The sequence below is a fragment of the Mustelus asterias genome, chromosome 10 (genome assembly GCF_964213995.1).
Source record: "Mustelus asterias chromosome 10, sMusAst1.hap1.1, whole genome shotgun sequence".
In the NCBI taxonomy this organism is placed as follows: Eukaryota; Metazoa; Chordata; class Chondrichthyes; order Carcharhiniformes; family Triakidae; genus Mustelus; species Mustelus asterias.
Genome location: NC_135810.1, coordinates 111,137,463 through 111,153,337, shown reverse-complemented (window position 1 = coordinate 111,153,337; position 15,875 = coordinate 111,137,463). Strand labels below are relative to the sequence as shown.

Below are 15,875 nucleotides of genomic sequence, written 5' to 3'. Positions count from 1 at the left end.
AGCTAAACCATTGATAATCTAAAGTGAGAATCTGATCTAGCTGTAACTATGGACCAAGAGGTTGTGATATCTGAGTTACAAATACATACTGCAAGTGGTATGTAGACAAGGAGGCTTTGTGATGCAATGGGTAGTGTCCCTGCTTCTGAGACAGAAACTCTTGGCCCAAGTTCCACTCCAGGACTTGACGGCCACGGAAAGTGAGTTTGTAACGCGGCCAAACAGTTTGTGTGTCCACCTATAAATCCTACTAACTGGCACCATTGGCAGGTGGTAAGAGTGGGCTTGATTCCTGGTCTACCATGTAATGCAAAGAAATTGGAACCTCTACCATCACAATTCATAGATCGAGACTATGACATGCAGGTAGAAATGCATGTAGTCATCATAGCAACTTGGACTTCTTGGGGGGACTGCCAGTTGGCTCAGTTGTCTAGATGGTAGGTGTACATCAAATTGGGCATAGTGATATTATCACTAGGCTAGCCATCCAGAGGCCCAGGCTCATGTTCTCGGGACATATGCTTTCAGGGTGGCACAGTGGGGTTTGATTCCCAGCTTGGGTCACTGTCTGTGCAGAGTCTGTACGTTCTCCCCTTCTCTGCGTGGGTTTCGTCCGGGTGCTCCGGTTTCCTCCCACAGTCCAAAAGACGTGCTGGTTAGGTGCATTGGCTATGCTAAATTCTCCCTCAGTGTACCCAAACAGATGCTGGAGTGTGGCGACTGGGGGATTTTCACAGTAGCTTTATTGCAGTGTTAATGTAAGCCTACTTGTGACACTAATAAATAAATTTAAACTTTAAAAAAAAGTTTCAAACCTCAGCAAGGCAGCTGAATTTAAATTCAGTTAATAAAATCTGGAATATAAAGCTCAGTAATGGTGACCATGAAACCAGCACAATTGTGTAAAAGTCCATCTTGTTCATTAATGTCCTTTAGGGAAGAAAAGAGAATCATAGAAAAGTTGTGGCACAGAAAGAGAGCATTCAGCCCATCATGTCTCCATCAATCTGCCATACTTAACTGGTCTGGCCTTCACGTGACCCCCAGACCCACAGTAATTATTTATTTTCTCCCTGATATTTACAATAAATGACTTTTTAAAAATTCAATTTTTGATTTGATTTATTTATTGTCATGTATTGGGATACAGTGAAAAGTCTTGCGAGTTATACAAACAAAACATACCTTCATAGAGTGCATAGGGGAGAAGGAAAGGATAAGGTGCACAGTTTATTTATTAGTGTCAGAAGTCGGCTTACATTAACACTGCAATGAAGTTACTGTGAAAATCCCCTAGTCGCCACACTCCGGCGCCTGTTCAAGTACACTGAGGAAGAATTTAGCATGGCCACGTCTTTCAGATGTGCAGAATATAGTGTTACAGTTACCCATAGGGTGAAGAGAAAGATCAGCTTAATGTGTGACAGGACCATTCAAAAGTCTGATGCAGCAGGGAAGAAACTGTTCTTGAATCAGTTGGTACATGTTTTCAGACTTTTGTATCTTTTTCCCAAAGGAAGGTGGAAGAGAATATGACCGGGGAGTGTGTAGTCCTTGATTATTTTGGCTGCTTTCCCGAGGCAGCGGGAATTGTAGACAGAGTCAATGGATGGGAGGGTGGTTTGCATGATGGACTGGGCTATATTCACAACTCTTTGTAGTTTCTTGTGGTCTTGATCACATCAGCAGTGATGCATCTGGATAGGATGCTTTCTACGGTGCATTTGTAAAAATTGGTGAGAGTTGTAGTGGACGTGCTGAATTTCCTCAGCCTTCTGAGAAGTAGAGGCGTTGCTGGACTTTCTTAACTATAACATCAATGTGGAGGGACCACGACAGATTGTTAGTGATCTGAACGCCTAGAAACTTGAAGCTCTCAACCAACTCCACTTCTTCACCTTTGATGTAGACACAGAACAAAGAACAATTCAGCACAGGATCAGGTTCTTCGGCCCTCCAAGCCTGCGCTAATCATGATGCCCTAATTAAAAAATAAACCTTCTGCCCTTACTCGGTCCGTATCCCTCTATTTCCTCCCTATTCATGTACCCATGAAGATGCTTCTTAAATTTTGCTAATGCACCTGCTTCCACCTCCTCTGGCAGCAGATTTCAGGCACTCACCACTCTCTGCACACATCTCCCTTAAACTTTCCCCCTCTCACCTTGAACCTGTGCCCCCTTGTTATTGACACTTCTACCCTGGGAAAATGCCTCTGACTATCCACCCTTTCTATACCTCTGATTTTGTAGACCTCTATCAGGTCTCCCCTCAGTCTCCGTCTTTCCAGTGAAAGACGGAAAATACAAAATACAAGATAAACAAAGCATGCACTAAACTCAAACAGAAGCTTGGAAAAGAGACAGTGGGGAACTTGGAGGCAGATCAGAAACCCTCCAGTGCAGAAGGAGGCCACTCAGCCCAACGAGTCTGCACCGACACTGACAGTATACCTAACTCAGGCTCTATTCCTCTCACTCCACATATTTACCACACTAATCCCCCTAATCCTACACATCTTGGGTCACTAAGAGACAATTTAGCATGGCCAATCCGCCTAATCTGCACACAGGGAGGAAACCGAAGCACCTAGAGGAAACACATGCAAATATGGGGAGAACATGCAAACTCCACAAGTCACCCAAGGCCGGAATTGAACTCGGGTTCCTGGTGTGTGAGGCAGGAGCGCTCATCACTGTGCCACCCAGGCCTGACATGAAGCTTGGGTGCAAAGCAATGTGGGCATCGCGGACTGCCTGGCTCGCCTCACAATAATTGCCTACATTTTGGCCACGGATGGAATTTGGTTCATGGCAGATAGCGGAGAACAAATTGCATTTAACTCTTGCAAACCAAGACGCAAAAATATTCCAACACTTTGCAAAAAACTTTATGTTTGAGTTTTTTCCTGAATCAACACTACTTTGAAAGATTATGGCTAAAACATCTGCAAATTTCTCACTCACTTCCTTTAAAACTCTGGCGGAAACTATTAGGTCGAGGAGATGTCAGTTTTTAGTATTTTATCTCATTCGATTTTCTTACATTAACTTTAATGATTTCCAATCCTTAATACATTATCAGTTTGCTTACAAATCAGGTATATTAACCTCTTCTTCTATGAAAACTGACAAAAGTACAGAAATAGATTCAACAAGTGTGCATTTCCTTATTTTCATTTGCTATATTACTTGAAGTTTTTTAGGAGGCTGCACATTACCCTCAACTACCCTTTTTCTCAACTGTAAAAACTGTTAATCTTGATATCCCACAAGCATTCAATCACAGTCCTTTATCCGTTAGATATCGATCTCATTCCCCTTGATCTACCCCACTTTTTGAACTTATATAAGCTTGTTTATTTAGTTTTATACCATGCTTATTTTATTTGGTACATGAAGCTCTTGCCCCTTGGGGATACATATTGGCCCTGCTTTAAACCAAATTATTTTTGAACACCTCCCATTGTTCGTTTATAATTTTACCCAATGACAACTTCGATCAATTTGGTGCTGTCAAATTCCCGAATCACCCATACCAAAATCTAGAATCTTAATAACTCTTCTGTTTCTCCTTTCAAACCCAAGATTGAATTCATACATATCATTATTGGTGTTAAGGTGACAGTGAGGGAACATTTATCCAAGTTTTGGTTCATTATTAAAGCTAGTACGTCCTACCCTTTAGTTGGTCCAGGAACATGTTTCTACTGAAAACTATCTTGAATGCACTAAAGAAGCCCAATACCTTTCTGACACAAGTCACTCTGCTTTCCCAAGCTTCTAATTAACTCAGTCTATTTCTTAAATTCCATGGCCTCAACTTTTATCAAGGAGTTGTGGAGATTTTGGTCCGTATCTGCTTCAAGACGACAATCATCATCCCGGTACCAAAGAAAAGCCAGGCAGCGTGCCTTAATGACTATCGTCCGGTGGCTCTGACATCCATCATTATGAAGTGCTTCGAAAGGTTAGTCTTGGCATGAATCAATTCCGGCCTCCCAGATTGCCTGGATCCACTACAGTTTGCCTACCGCCACAACAGACGCCATCTCCCTGGCCCTGCTCTTAACGCTGGAAAACCTAGATAACAAAGACACGCATGTCAGACTCCTATTTATCAACCACAACTTAGCCTTCAACACCATTATTCCTATGAAACACATCTCCAAACTCTGTGGCCTGGGGCTCAGCTCTTCCCCACATGATTGGATCCTGAACTTCCTAATCCACAGACCACAATCAGTAAGGATAGGCAACAACACCTCCCTCACGATCATCCTCAACACCGGTGCTCCGCAAGGCTGTGTCCTCAGCTCCTTACTATACTCCTTATACACATAAGACTGTGTGGCCAAATTCCCCTCCAACTCAATTTTCAAGTTTGCTGACGACACCACCAGAGTGGGTCGGATCTCAAACAATGACGAGATGGAGTATAGGAAAGAGATAGAGAATCTGATGAACTGGTGCGACGACAATAATCTCTCCCAAAATGTCACAAAATGAAGGAGATAGTCATCGACTTCAGGAAGCACAGTGGAGGACATGCCTCTGTCGACATCAATGAGGATGAGGTATGGGGTCGAGAGCTTCAAGTTTTTAGGTGGCCAGATCACCAACAACCTGTCCTGGTTCCTCCATTCTGACGCTATAGTTAAGAAAGCCCCACCAACACCTCTACTTTCTTAGAAGACTAAGGAAATTCGGCATGTCTGCTACAACTCTCACCAACCTTTACAGATGCACCATAGAAAGCATTCTTTCTGGTTGTGTCACAGCTTGGTATGGCTCCTGCTCTGCCCAAGACCGCAAGAAACTACAAAGCGTCGTGAATGAAGCCCAGTCCATCACTCAAACCAGCCTCCCATCCATTGACACTGTCTCCACTTCCTGCTGCCTCAGAAAAACAGCCAGCATAATTAAGGACCCCACGCACCCCAGACATACTCTCTTCCACCTTCTTCCATCGAGAAGATACAAATGTCTGAGGTCACGCACCAACCAACTCAAGAACAGCTTCTTCCCTGCTGCTGTCAGACTTTTGAATGGACTTACCTTGCATTAAGTGGATCTTCCTCTACACCCCAGCTATGACTGCAACATTACATTCTGCACTCTCTCGTTTCCTTATCTATGTACGGTATGCTTTAGAATTTTTTTTTAGAATCCCTGCAGTGCAGAAGGAGGCCATTCAGTCCATCGAGCCTGCACCGACCACAATCCCACCCAGGCCTTATTCCTGTAACCCCACATATTTACCCTGCTAATCCCCTGACACTAGGGTCAATTTACCATGGCCAATCAATCCAACTTGCATATCTTTGGACTGTGGAAGGAAAGCGGAGCACCTGGAGGAAATCCACGCAGACATGGAGAGAACGTGCAGACTCCACAGTCACCCAAGGCCAGAATTGAACCGGGTCCCTGACGCTGAGAGGCAGCAGTGCTAACCACTGTGCTGCCCTATGCTATCTGGATAGTTTTGTGGTTGAATATTAGGCCCCCAGCCCTCATCCCTCCCATCCCCTCCCTATGCCGCATCTATGCCGAGTCATGTCAACTCAAGACCCCATTCCCATAGCTTTTCATACCCTCGATGCCAACCTATGTTCCCAACTCATCCCATGACCACTTGTAGCCTCAATGCCAACTCATGGCTCTCCACATATCCCATGGCCCATCATAGTCCCTATGCCAACATATGACCCCACCCGCCACCCTTTTCCCTTGTACACTCCATGCACATTCACCAAGTATCCACCTTGGGGCTGATCTCAGGAGTTATCTGTATAGCGCGCAAGAAACAATACTTTTTACTGTATACAAATACATGTGACAATAAATCAAATCAAAATGGCATTGGCACCTTGGATCTGGAGGTCCTGCCCTCATTTCCAACAGATCTTATTATCGCTGGGAGGGGAACAAGGGCAGTATGTGACTCAAACATAGGGGAAACTTAAGCCCAGCAGAGTTATTTGAACGCAATGCCAAGCTCAAACGGTTTTGATGAAGCAAGGGCCTTATCCCACAGTGTATGATTTACAATTTTTAAAGAGTCGATATGAAATGCTCATAAAAAGTGGACAAGGTCTGTGGAATTGTCAAGTTATTTTAAAAGTCTGTCCTTTAAATTGGAGGGGTGGGCAGAACAGCTTGCTATTGAAAAATTGCTGTTCGTAGTTTCAATAAGCATTTGTTGCCATAACCCTAAGAGCAATCATTAGAGTGTTATTACTATTTCACTACTTCAACAACCTATCATTATCACAGCAAGGGTCAGGGTGATTGCAAGTTCAGTTTGATTGACAGCTCCAAGAGGTTTTTACGGGATTAGCTGTCTTTGATGTGGGGCTTCAAATACAAATAGGTTTTTCTAATGGATTAAGTGCTTGAGTGGAATTAAATATACTGTGCAGGTTTTTATTACTGAGAATGTGTATGTATAAATGCAAAAACCTACTTTATTTCAAATCAGCATGGCTCCCGAGGTCAGCCCCATGACGGATACTCGGTGAATGTGCATGGGAGTACAAGGGAAAAGGGTGGCGTCATGTGTTGGCATAGGGACTATGATGGGCCATGGGATATGTGGAGAGCCATGAGTTGGCATTGAGGCTACAAGTGGTCATGGCATGAGTTGGGAACATAGGTTGGCATAGAGGGTATGAAAAGCTATGGGGATGGGGTCTTGAGTTGACATGTCTTGGCATGGATGGGGCATAGGGAGGGGATGGAAGGATGAGGGCTAGGGGGCCTAATATTCAACCACAAAACTGTGACAAAGTCCCAGAGAGCCAAAGCAGGCAGGTCTTACAGCACCTCCTGACTATTGAGGAATTGAATGTGTTGATTTAAATCTTCATCCATTGGACAAGCTTGAGAGTTATTTTCACCTGATTAGAGTCAAAGCAAAAATCAAGTTTTCTACAAACACCATAAATTATATAGTAGTGTTTAATAAAAAAAAGTTTACAACAAATACTGGGAAAAATAGTTACATACAAATTGCATAATTTACAAAATTACAAGCAACACGATTAATTGCTGACAAATATATAGGCTAAATACTGGTGAAACCACTTCATGTTAGTTTCTTCTACTGCTCGAAGGGCATATGTTCAAACAAAATGAATGCAGCTTTCATGATCATGCCTTTGCTGTAACAGATCTTTAAAGCAGTAAATGCTCTGTAGGCACGCAGGCCAAAATAACTCCTACAAAATGAATGTTTTATGTATGTTGTTGTACTTGTGAAGCCAATTTGAAATATGGGGAGTGGAAATACCAAATCATTCAAAAGAGCCAGCACAAGTTCAATGGGCCAAATGGCCTCCTCCTGTGCAGTACTGTTCTATGATCCAATGGAAAGTATTACACAGCTGGAATTTGGAACAGCCTGGAATATCTAAATTGTCCCACTAGTTTTGAACAGAACAGATAATTCCTTTGGTTTTATTTAACTTTAAGCAGCATATTCTCAAAAACCATAACCAAGGTAGCAAAGTAGCTTGCGTTTTAAAAGCTAACCTATCTTTACAAATCATTTTTTTTTCTAAATGGAATCGTATTCGAGACTCCAATGCATTGGAAGGCAAATCTATTCCAGTTTCTCATTAAAGAGCTTCATTTTGTAGTCAATAGCAACATTGGAGAAGTACTAGAACTCTAAATGTGTGTCAAATGAATAAAACAAGTATATTAATTGATAAGGAGTAACTTATTTTAAGTATTGTAACTTTTGAGGAATTAAGTTTGATCTCCATGTAGCTGGGCTGGGAAATTAACAAGTCAAGACTGCCCTCTCCCAGTTGCTGCCCAATGAGCTCAACACATGGTTACAGTCGAGTAGAGGACAGGATTATGCTCCACTCTGATGACTGAGCAATCTAGGCTCATAGATGAAGAGTGGCAAATGTACAAGAGTACTGAGGACAATCAAAGTCTGTGGAACTATGGTCGCTGCAATGCAACACCACCCTTTAGGAAGAGGAGGAAAATCAGAAATCAAATGTATGGATACGCATATGGAATTTTGGGGAAAATTATGTAACTAATCTCATAAAATATGCCATTCTTCTTTAATGTCAACCTATTTCAGCATCAGTGGGGCTTGAACCTCTTACAATCTTGTCATTCTTAATAACTGATTCAAGAAACCTGGGAAAGAGTCTCAAAGATTGCTGATAGATTATGATTTGCAAGTTCTAGGAGTGACAGAACAATCACATTCTGTCAGGTACTAGAGTATAAACAAAGAGATTCAAATTTCAGAGTGCAATGACTCCAGTTTTGCAGGAATTTCAGTAACTTGGGTTGAATAATGGAAGGAGAGAGAAGAAAGACAGATGGATATATACATTGAGGATCAGGGAATACAACGTAAAAATATTTTTTCGGAGGCTAATTGAGGAAGGTAGATTAAGATAAAGAGTCGCATTTGAAGTTGATATAATGAGTGGCCCATCCCTACCTTTTTGCATTATCCTAAACGCAGAAGATTCCAATTTTTAAAAACATATTTGTCTTTATCATATGTTTTTTTTCTCTTGCTAGAGCAGAGGATTGAAGGAGTGACTCAATAAAGTTAAGGTTAAGACTTATGTCAGGGTAATGATAGCATTCTCAATGGTAATGAGAACACACACGCATTTATCACAGTCGCACAAAGAATTAAAGATAACTTCACAAAAGGAAAAGGAAAAGTCACTCTACGGAGTAGTAAGTATGCCACAATTGTTTGATGCAGAATCGTTGTTTAAAAAAGGAATTGGACAACAGCTTAAAGACAGGAATATAAAATGGTGCATGGAGCAAGTGGGACAGCAGCATTAGGCTTACTGGCACAGATGTGACGTACCAATAGCTGGTTTCTCTGTCACCATCAGCTATGATCTATGGATAAAGAGATTCTCCAACAAATTTAAATTTTCTCATGGCTTTGTGCATGATTTCTGGGAATTATAACATTGTGGAAACTAACGTTTATAATGAAATCCCAAGAATGTAGCAAATTATTGAGGTGAATGGCATAGGCACCTTTAAGGAAAAGCTAGATAAACACGAGAGAAAAATAAATAGAAGATCTTGATGGTTGGGTCAGATGGAAGAGTGATAACAGGCTCATGTGGAGTATAAACATCAACATGGACCATTGGCCTGTTTCTACGCTATGCATTCTGACATTTTATTTTTTAAATCTTTTCACTTAGTTGTGCCAGAGCTAATGTTGGAACAAGTAGCATTAGAGTTTCCTTCAGTGAAGGTGTCACACAAAAATGTATTTTAGGGGGATTAGTAATGGACTATTTTGAAAAGACCTAGAAACTTTGTTCTGTTGCATCAGGGAACAAAGGAAAAATTAAAAAGCGTGGACAAAAATACAACACTGAAGTCAGGATAACTATGAAATCGAAGAGATGTGAATATTTATGGAGGTATACAAGTCTAGGCTTTTTAAACAAGGGCATAGAGTACAAAAGCAAAGAGGTTATGATAAAACTGTACAAAACACTGACTTGACCTCACCTGGAGTTTTTTGTCCAGGTGTGGGCACCATACCTCAGGAAGGATGTGAAGGCATTAGAGAGGGTGCAGAAAAGATTCACGAAAATGGTGCCAGAGATGAAGAAATTCTGCACAGCGTATAGATTGAAAAAGCTGGGACAGTCCTTCTTGGAGAAGAGATTGAGAGGATTTTTGAGAGAGGTTTCAAAATGATAAGAGGTCTGGACAGATGTGGAGAAGTTATTCTCTTTGGCAAAAGGATTGAGAACAGAGAATGCTGATGTAAGGAGATTAACTAAAGAAGCAACAGCACTATGTGGGGGAGGGGGGGCACTTTAAAAAAAAATATATAGCGAGTAGTTAGGATCTGGAATACACTGCCTGAAAGTGTGGTGAAGGCAGATAAAAATCCAGGCCTTGCTTAATTATCCAAGAAGAATTTGCAGACATACAGAAAAAGAGAGTGGGACAAAGTGAGTTGCCCTTGTAGATAACCATGGGTCTCCTCCTTTGCTGTACCATTCATAATTCATTGAATCCATATTGCATTTGAAACAAAGGTAGAAATAGGTATGCGGTCATTTTGGTCAGTGTATAAATATCCAAATCAATTTTACTCAAAATCTAGCAAGGCAAAGTTTTTGGTCTCAATAACTTGATTTCCAGCAGCTACTCCAGTTTGGCTTGTGACGACAAATTGTCAACTTCAGCTGGGTTATTAGCAACACGACCAACAAGGACAAATCAGTGCATCAAAACAAGGGAGAAATCTTTCTGTAGTACAGGGGCTTCCCGGTTGCCGAAGTAGCATCAATAGAAACAGCTATTGTTGACAGTTTACCCAGTCCTTCCTACAAATTCTTTTCCATACCACCCTTTCATTATGATGTGGAGATGCCGGTGTTGGACTGCAGTGGGCATAGTAAGAAATATCACAGCACCAGGTTAAAGTTCAACAGGTTTATTTGGAATCACAAGCTTTCAGAGCGCTGTTCCTTCATCAGGTGATGAAGGAGCAGTGCTCTAAAAGCTCACGATTCCAAATAAACCTGTTGGACTTTAACCTGGTGTTGTGAGACTTCTTACTATACCCTTTTAATAGAGATTTAAATCTCGTTCATATGGACAATTTTGCTCAGTTACATTCTGAAACATCTATATTTTTGGGACTTGAGGGATTCCTTGAATTCATTCTTAAAACTACAATTCACAATTTCACACTTACAGTATGTGCATTTACTGACAGAAGAAACATTAAAAAGTTTACTAAAAACAATTTCATATGCAAAAATATTGATTACGTTTATATGTAAAATCTTTAATAGAAGATTCTAGCATTGAGAAATTTCAGAAGCCACCACTTACCACAAAAAATTTGAAACACAATAACATAAGAAATATTTCTGGTATTAAGTCATTCAGCTCTGAGAGCCTGCTCCGCCATTCAGTATGATTATAACTGATCTTTTACCTCAATTCCACCTTCCTGAAGCATCCCTGATAATTCCCTTAGCATTCATAAAACCATAGTAACATTTGCAAGCCAAAGAGTCTGTTGCAACAAGATACGTCTCAGCATAGGTAGATCTAAAGAACATTTTATACAGTAAATTGTCGTCATTAGTTTTATCATAAACTAGGCCCAGTTTTTTCTAAAGTGTAATATGGCATTATTATAAAGAGGAAGTAATAATCTGGCATACTGCTAAAAGATTTACATCACATGTAAAAAATCTAAATTTACTTTCAAACTATTTTAATTTTTCTCTTGCAGTAAGAAATCAATTAAGTTGATCCCAATGTGGTCGTACCACAAATGTCATTTTCCTGGTTTTAAAAAAAATGAAAAATACTTGAAACAAAATCTCTTTTGGAAGGCAAGTTTGAGGGGAGTACATTTTGTTGAAAATTAAACCTAGAATTTTATTTTTTTAACCAGCATCCCTTCTTTTTTATATTCATTTACAGGATGTGGGCCTCACTGGGTAGGCCAGCATTTCTTGCCCATCCCTAATTGCCCTGGAGGTGGTGGTGGTAGTAAGCTGCCTTCCTGAACCGCTGCAGTACCGGAGGCGTAGGTGCACCGGGAGTGCTGTTAAGGAGGGAGTTCCAGGATTTTGACCCAGTGGCAGTGAAGAAACAGCAATATAATTCCAGGTCAGTATGGTGAGCGGCTTGGAGGGGAATTTCCAGGTGGTGGTGTTAGAACATAAGTACTAGGAACAGGAGTAGGCCATCTGGCCCTTCGAGCCTGCTCCGCTATTCAATAAGATCATGGCTGATCTTTTTGTGGACTCAGCTCCATTTACCCGCCCGCTCACCTTTAATTCCTGTTTTACTGTTCATGTGTTTCCCATGAGTCTGCAGCCCTTGCCCTTCTAGGTGGACATGGGTTGTGGGTTTAGAAGGTAGTGATACTATTTAACCCACCTATAACTCAATTTCCCAGTGTTAGGCAGTTCCAAGGTAGCTCACGTTTCTAACTGCATCGCCCAAACCCCCTTTTCTTCTCAGCCAAGATCAAAGCGTCAGATCAAGGCCAAGATGGAGCACAATGCCTTATCTTGTCAGCTTGGATTTTGTTTGTCACACTTATGGGGAACCATAAGTCGGATTTTGAATTCGGTTTTTGGAGCAAGCAAGAAATGGATTTGGGTTTGTCCGCTCCATTCTGAGCATTGGCTTTTTAGATTTAAGGATGGAGTTAAAAAAAATTAATTTTCCGTATGTCCATCTCGGGGGAAACCTCACAATCAGTGTTTTTATTTACTTTAAGAGCCTAAATGAATACAAATTGTTGCCAAATCTGCAATGATCCATAAAAGAGGGAGACTAACTTGACTCAAGACAGTTAATTGGCATACGGGCAGGAGAGCACAAAGGAATTAAATCCAAATTTTGCTTAGGCTAATATTTAATTTCATTTAATAAAATGAGAAAAAAAAAGAGACAGGGGAATTGGGATCAGAAAATGCATAATAGGTAAATCTGGTGTGGTAATATTCTATGATCGCATCAAATAAAAAGTACTCCAAAACCCTGCATCTTCCCTTCGAAGGATTCCTACTTTTTTTAAGAATTATTCTCTATGGAAAAGGCCAAAGGACTAAACAAAGACAGGTTTGTATAAAACTGCTGAAAATGCTTCGGTCATTCGTCTGACAAAACATTATTCTGAAGACAGTTCAGACAGAGTTACATTCAGGATGCTAAATCTCGACTAAAACCACCCATACTTCACTATATCACTCATTTCCATCACTCAATGCTATGATGTTCTACTTGATGGAAAAATCACGGGCAGATATTCACACATAGCCGATGTTGATTTTCATATTCCCATCTGTATATCAGCGTAATTATAGAAATTGTCCACATCTTGGGATGCTGAAGCCTTGCTTTCAGAAACAAAGACCTGTTTAGCAAACAGAAACAAAAGAGAATACTGAGTAAGCTTCCATGCCTCGATGCTTTTAAAAATGGTTAATTAGTACACTATGAACAGTAACCAATTGAAGAACAGCTACTTTCAACACCAGAATAAAATAGCATGCCATTTCAAAACAATTTAAGTTTTAAAAAAATAATTTCAGGCTGTTCCTTCTTTATCCAATGTGTTTGTGTTGTTCGATGGCATATTTTAAACATCCGGAGTGCTGTTAAGGAGGAAGTTCCAGGATTTTGCTGAGGTGTACTTCCATTCCAAAAATCAACAAAGGGGTGAATAAGAGACTTACTGAAATATTTGTCTCGAAATAGAGGTGAAACAAAGTTGTCTACTATAACCCATTCTACTGAAAGGTTTCATTCACTGGAATGAAATTGCATCAACAAAGGGAAGAATATGGAGCTCAAAGAATTTATTGACTTGCTCATTTTCACATGGGACGCTGTGCTAACAACAGATCCACCAGGGAATCTCTTACACTCTTCTTCTTGGGCAGTCCTTCGGAGTTGAGGATGACTTGCTTCCACACTAAAAATGAGTTCTCAGGAGACTGAAGAGTTCAATGCGGAACCTACATCTGTCACGGGTGGGGCAGACGGTAGTTGGAGCAGACGGTAGTTGGAGGAGTGGGTGGGTGCAGTGCCCAGGTTGCCATGCATTCCTTTCAATGTCAATACTTGACTGCCACTTGCTCTCAGCGATGAAACGAGAATGTTCAGCTCCTTCCCAGATGCTTTTCCTCCAATGCAGGTGGTCTAGAGCCAGGGATTCCCAGGTGTCGTTTCGGTGTTGCACTTTTTCAAGGAGACTTTGAGGGTATCATTGAAGCATTTCCTCAGCCCTCCTGGGGCTCACTTGCCATGTCAAAGCTCCTCAGGGCACCTGTTTTGGGAGTCTCATGTCAGGCATGTGGACAATGTGGCCCACCCAGTGGAGCTGATCAAGTGTGGTCAATGCTTCAACGCTGGCCTGAGTGAGAACACTGACCTTGGTGCACCTATCCTTGTGGAGGCAGCTGGTGGTACTTCTCCAGGGTTTTGAGGTGCCTGTTGTACATAGTCCACATCTCTGAGCCATATCGGGGGACGGATATCACTGCTGCTCTGAAGACCACGAGCTTGGTGCCAGAGCTGAGGTCTTGGCCTTCAAACACACTTTCTCAAATGGCCAAAAGATGTACTGGTACACTGAAGACGGTGTCATCAAGATCTGACCTTGTTAATATTAGGCTCCTATGGTAAACATTCCATTTATTTTCGAGTTTTGCTCCACCCTAGTGGGGAGCTTGCTGGGGGCAAGATGGAACATTGCAGCACGGACGATCAGGAAGAGTGTCGGTGCGATGACACAGCCTTGCTTAATCCCAGTCCAATCGTGAACTGGTCTGCGATGGATCCGTTGGTTAAGATCACAACTTGCATGTCACCGTGGAGCAGGGAGGGTGATGACAAACCTTCATGACGGCTAAAGCGGAGCAATAATCCCTCACGGCTGACAGTTTCAAAGGCCTTTGTGAAGTGAAAGGTCGTGTACAAGGGCTGGTGCTGTTCCCCACATTTCTCTTGTAATTGCTGCATGGTAAAGATCATGTCTGTTGTGCTGCTTAGTGAGCGGGATCTGCACTGGGACTCTGGGAGGAACTGTTCAGCCACAAGGGGATGCCGATTAAGGAGAACTCTTGAGATAACCATCTCTGTGGCCAACAGCAGGGAAATTCCTCTTTAGTTACTGCGGTCGGACTTGTCACCTTTTTTGAAGATTACTGCGTCTCCGAGATCTCCTGGTCTTGCAGATCAGGGAAAAGTAGATTATGTATTAAGAACATAAGAACATAAGAAATAGGAGCAGGAGTAGGCCATCTAGCCCCTCGAGCCTGCCCCGCCATTCAATAAGATCATGGCTGATCTGACGTGGATCAGTACCACTTACCCGCCTGATCCCCATAACCCTTAATTCCCTTACCGATCAGGAATCCATCCATCCGCGCTTTAAACATATTCAGCGAGGTAGCCTCCACCACCTCAGTGGGCAGAGAATTCCAGAGATTCACCACCCTCTGGGAGAAGAAGTTCCTCCTCAACTCTGTCTTAAACCGACCCCCCTTTATTTTGAGGCTGTGTCCTCTAGTTTTAACTTCCTTACTAAGTGGAAAGAATCTCTCCGCCTCCACCCTATCCAGCCCCCGCATTATCTTATAAGTCTCCATAAGATCCCCCCTCATCCTTCTAAACTCCAACGAGTACAAACCCAATCTCCTCAGCCTCTCCTCATAATCCAAACCCCTCATCTCCGGTATCAACCTGGTGAACCTTCTCTGCACTCCCTCCAATGCCAATATATCCTTCCTCATATAAGGGGACCAATACTGCACACAGTATTCCAGCTGCGGCCTCACCAATGCCCTGTACAGGTGCATCAAGACATCCCTGCTTTTATATTCTATCCCCCTCGCGATATAGGCCAACATCCCATTTGCCTTCTTGATCACCTGTTGTACCTGCAGACTGGGCTTTTGCGTCTCATGCACAAGGACCCCCAGGTCCCTTTGCACGGTAGCATGTTTTAATTTATTTCCATTGAGATAGTAATCCCATTTGTTATTATTTCCTCCAAAGTGTATAACCTCGCATTTATCAACGTTATACTCCATTTGCCATATCCTCGCCCACTCCCTCAGCCTGTCCAAATCTCTCTGCAGATCTTCTCCGTCCTCCACACGATTCACTTTTCCACTTATCTTTGTGTCGTCTGCAAACTTCGTTACCCTACACTCCGTCCCCTCCTCCAGATCATCTATATAAATGGTAAATAGTTGCGGCCCGAGTACCGATCCCTGCGGCACGCCACTAGTTACCTTCCTCCAACCGGAAAAACACCCATTTATTCCGACTCTTTGCTTCCTGTCGGATAGCCAG

The 15,875-nt window shown here is 42.0% G+C and overlaps 1 protein-coding gene across 1 annotated transcript in view; it reads right to left on the bottom strand.

Moving 5' to 3' along the window:
- Nucleotides 1–10,811: 10,811 nt before the first annotated feature.
- The window catches only part of rp2 (RP2 activator of ARL3 GTPase), a 33,016-nt gene continuing 27,952 nt past the window's right edge, over nt 10,812–15,875 (bottom strand). The window contains exon 5 of the mRNA XM_078222449.1: nt 10,812–12,927. Coding sequence (XP_078078575.1) covers nt 12,844–12,927 — 84 coding nt within the window. The 3' untranslated portion in view covers nt 10,812–12,843. The remainder of the gene's footprint in view (nt 12,928–15,875) is intronic.